Genomic DNA, 3,182 nt, shown 5'->3' with positions numbered 1-3,182 from the left:
AACAAACAGCCATTCGCGGAGTGAAAGGTCCAGCTTGACCGAGGAGGAGAGGGTAGAGGCAGCGAGAAAGCCTGGACCAGCCCAGAATGGATGGGCGAGGAGGTGCCGTCGGCGAGCAAGGCGCTCTGGCTCGGGCCTGCACGCCTCTGGGGAAGGCTATGTCCTGGAAAGAGGACCCGGAGAACTTGGGTTCAGCGCTTGGAGTCCTCCTAGACACCCTTGGAGCCTACGGGCCAGGGGCACTGTCTTCAAGTCTCTGCTAAAGTCTTAGCTCTGTCTCGAGCTGGGTACCACGGCGAAGCCCTACCCAAATCCATCGATTGGCGGCGGGTGCCTGGGGAACCAGTCTTTGAGGTGCGGGAGGGGCCGGGGAGCCAGTGGTCCTCTGAAGGGCGCACCTACGGAGTGACTGTGAGATCTCTGTCATCCTTCCCGGAGGAGGATGGAGACATGGGCGATTCGTCGTCATCCTCTGAGCACTTGGCCGAGGAGAGCGAGGAACACTTGCAGCCTGGCGCTGCGCCCCCGCCGGCCCCCGCCCCAGCCCCGCCGCCGCCACCGCCGCCGCCGCGGTGGATGTTGCCTTTGCCCTCTTTCTTATGCTTCACTCGGCGGTTCTGAAACCAGATCTTCACCTGCTTCTCGGACAGGTTCAGATAGGTCGCGATCTCGATGCGCCGCAGGCGGGACAGGTACATGTTGGAGGCGAACTCGCGCTCCAGCTCTAGGAGCTGCGTGCTGGTGAACGCCGTCCGCATCCTCTTGCTGCTGGGCAGCTGGTTCGAGCCGCTGTCTGGAGGGGCGACGCGGGGACAGAGAGAGAAGTCATCAAACGTCTGAGCCGCGGGCCTAATTTCCCGCAGAGCTGCGATTAGCTTCAACCTTGGACCCCCACACACACCCTTTCCACTCACCACAGGCGGGCACCTCCTTGCCAAGTGACAGAATCCCTTATTCTCTGTTAGGTCGTCCCTAACATCCCTTTATGGAACTCCCCGAAGCTGACCTCAACCCCCAACCCCCCCCCCCAAAGTCCCAGACCCAGGATCTTCAGCCCTCACCCCGGTTCCTGCGTCCTGCCCCAGCCCACCACTGTGAGCGCCCCTCGAAGATCCGGGACAGGATCCTCACCGCCTTCATAGCGCACCTTTTCTCGATCCCCAGCTCGCCCACTTGCCCCCTGCCATCACCGGTTCTTCCATGCCAGCTCGCGCGCGCACGGGGGCGGGGGGGGGACCCCGGCTTACCCACGGAGATGCAGTGGAACTGCCTGGGGTCCGGCAGCGGATAGGAGGTCTGGTAGAGCGCGGCAGCTGCTGCGGCCGCAGCCGGGCCGTGGGCGACTCCAGGAGACACGGCCGAGTGCTGGCGGCCCAGGGGCGCGTGGCAGTACTGCGATCCGAAGGGGGGGAAGGACGCCTTGAGTAGCGGCAGCGCCGGCGGCCCGGGGGGCCCGTGCAGCTGCGAGGCGGTGACGCAGAGGGGACACACGCACAGCAAGCCGGCCTTGCGCGCGTGGCAGGCGCCGGGCGAGAGGCCATGCAGCGCGTGCGGCGGGGGGACCGCGTAAGGGAAGAGCGGTGGCGGGCTGCCCTCGGGCGCCTTCTTGTCGCTGGCCTCCCGCAGCACCAGGGAGTCCACCAGGAAGGAACGCGGCATGGCGCCGGCGCGCGGTCCACCCGCCGCCAGCCCGCCCCTGGCGCCTAAGGGAGCTGCGGGTCCTGCCCTCGCTTCCCCCGGCCGCGGCCTCCCGCAACTGCCCGGGCCCCGGAGGCTCCACGCGCGACACCAGCCGCAGCTGAAGTCACCTCGGCTGCGGCTGCTGCTGCTGCTGCTGCTGCTGCGGGCGCCGCCCGGAGCGCGTGAGGTGCTGGCCAGCGCTGGTGGTGCTGAAAGACGCCGGCGCCGCCGCTTAAATAGGACTATTGCCATGTGATGGGCTACGCCAGGAGCGGCCGGGGCCTCTCAATAGGGTTTTTGTGCCCTTTCTCTTGGCATTCTCTCTGCACGCTTCCTCATTATTTCACTTGTTAACTAAATGAACTGCATAATGTACTCTATTCTTGTCAACCCCACCCACGCCGTAACAGGCGCACTCGCCCCCTCCACTCCCCTTTTCGGGTTTATTTTCTCATTCTCCCGCGATTTAATATTCTTTTCTTTCTCTTTATTTCTTATTCCCCTTTGGCTCTGCGCTGGCAATCGGCCCATTTATCTCACTGATTTTGCACCCGTGCCGCCTCGCTTCCACAGATCCCCGTGGGCACACACCCATCTCCTCTGCCCAGTTGATCTCGGTCCCTTTCTCTCTGTTACCTCTTCCTTGAGAGCCCCCCACCTCCCCAGACACAGCAAGTGCAATGCTTTCTCTTCGTTCTCTCTGTTCAGCCCTGCATCCTGCGAGCTCCTGGCAGACGGCCCTCGTTCCCACCTGTGGAGTCCCTTCTCTCCTAGCGTTGGAGACAGAACAGGGTTTCTGGACAGAAGATGCGCCTCAGAGGAGGAAGAGGGCCTCACTATTGCCCGTTCGAGACTGGCTTCATTTCTGTCCCTCTGTTTCCTCTGAATTTTTCAAATGGTCTCAACTTTAGTGTTGCATACGATCCCTAGTCTTTGTTCGGTGGCCCGTGGTCAACCAGCCCTGTCCTTCAACACCAGGGCCGCGGATGTCAAGAAACAAAACAATAAAACGAGCACCGGGATGGGTAGACTTTGAAAATGTGGACAGATACCGAGCGTGGGGCGTGAAAGCCCAGTCATTCATGTGACGCTCTACCACCCCACCGAACGTGGCGAGTGCGGATGGTCTAGACTCGCACAGACGTTGCACGGGCACTCTCCACTCGCGCACACGCCGCTAGATTCGTGGATGCCCTCGGGACCGTTGCCTTCCCATGGCTGGAGAGAAAGAAAGGGCGCTCTTCTGTCTCTCCCAGCTTCGCTTGCCCTTGCTTCTTCCTCCCATCGCGCCACTTTTTTTTTTTTTTCCTGGTCACACAATGGTTAAACAACTTCAAATGCCCCGCTCTGTGTACACATCTTCAGTTTAAAAAAAAAAAAAAAATCACTCGCGGTTCAGAGCCGTTTCCGTTCCTGTGCGTTTTCCATACAAAGGGGAATTAGCATAAATATTTCGAATTTACTACTTTCGATTTTACAAATCGCTGCCGTCACCTGCTCTC

At 60.9% G+C, this 3,182-nt stretch overlaps 1 protein-coding gene across 1 annotated transcript; it reads right to left on the bottom strand.

Annotated features, from left to right (window-relative positions):
* Positions 1-398: 398 nt before the first annotated feature.
* Positions 399-1,659, bottom strand: Gsx1 (GS homeobox 1). The gene is made up of 2 exons (XM_059248866.1): positions 1,248-1,659; positions 399-793 (listed from the first exon to the last, which is right to left on the bottom strand). Exons 1-2 carry the CDS (start codon positions 1,657-1,659, stop codon positions 399-401), a joined length of 807 nt encoding a protein of 268 aa, XP_059104849.1.
* Between the last annotated feature and the right edge of the window lie 1,523 nt (positions 1,660-3,182).

This window comes from Peromyscus eremicus, chromosome 23 (genome assembly GCF_949786415.1).
Source record: "Peromyscus eremicus chromosome 23, PerEre_H2_v1, whole genome shotgun sequence".
In the NCBI taxonomy this organism is placed as follows: Eukaryota; Metazoa; Chordata; class Mammalia; order Rodentia; family Cricetidae; genus Peromyscus; species Peromyscus eremicus.
The sequence above is the reverse complement of the archived record's forward strand: the minus strand, read 5'-3'. Positions and strand labels throughout refer to the sequence as shown.

Bases quoted from the DNA above. Each gene is read 5' to 3' on its own strand.
- Gsx1 (XM_059248866.1), bottom strand. From the start codon at position 1,659: ATGCCGCGTTCCTTCCTGGTGGACTCCCTGGTGCTGCGGGAGGCCAGC. The intron at 794-1,247 runs GTAAGCCGGGGT...TCGCCCCTCCAG, and splicing joins GTTCCACTGCATCTCCGTGG to ACAGCGGCTCGAACCAGCTG.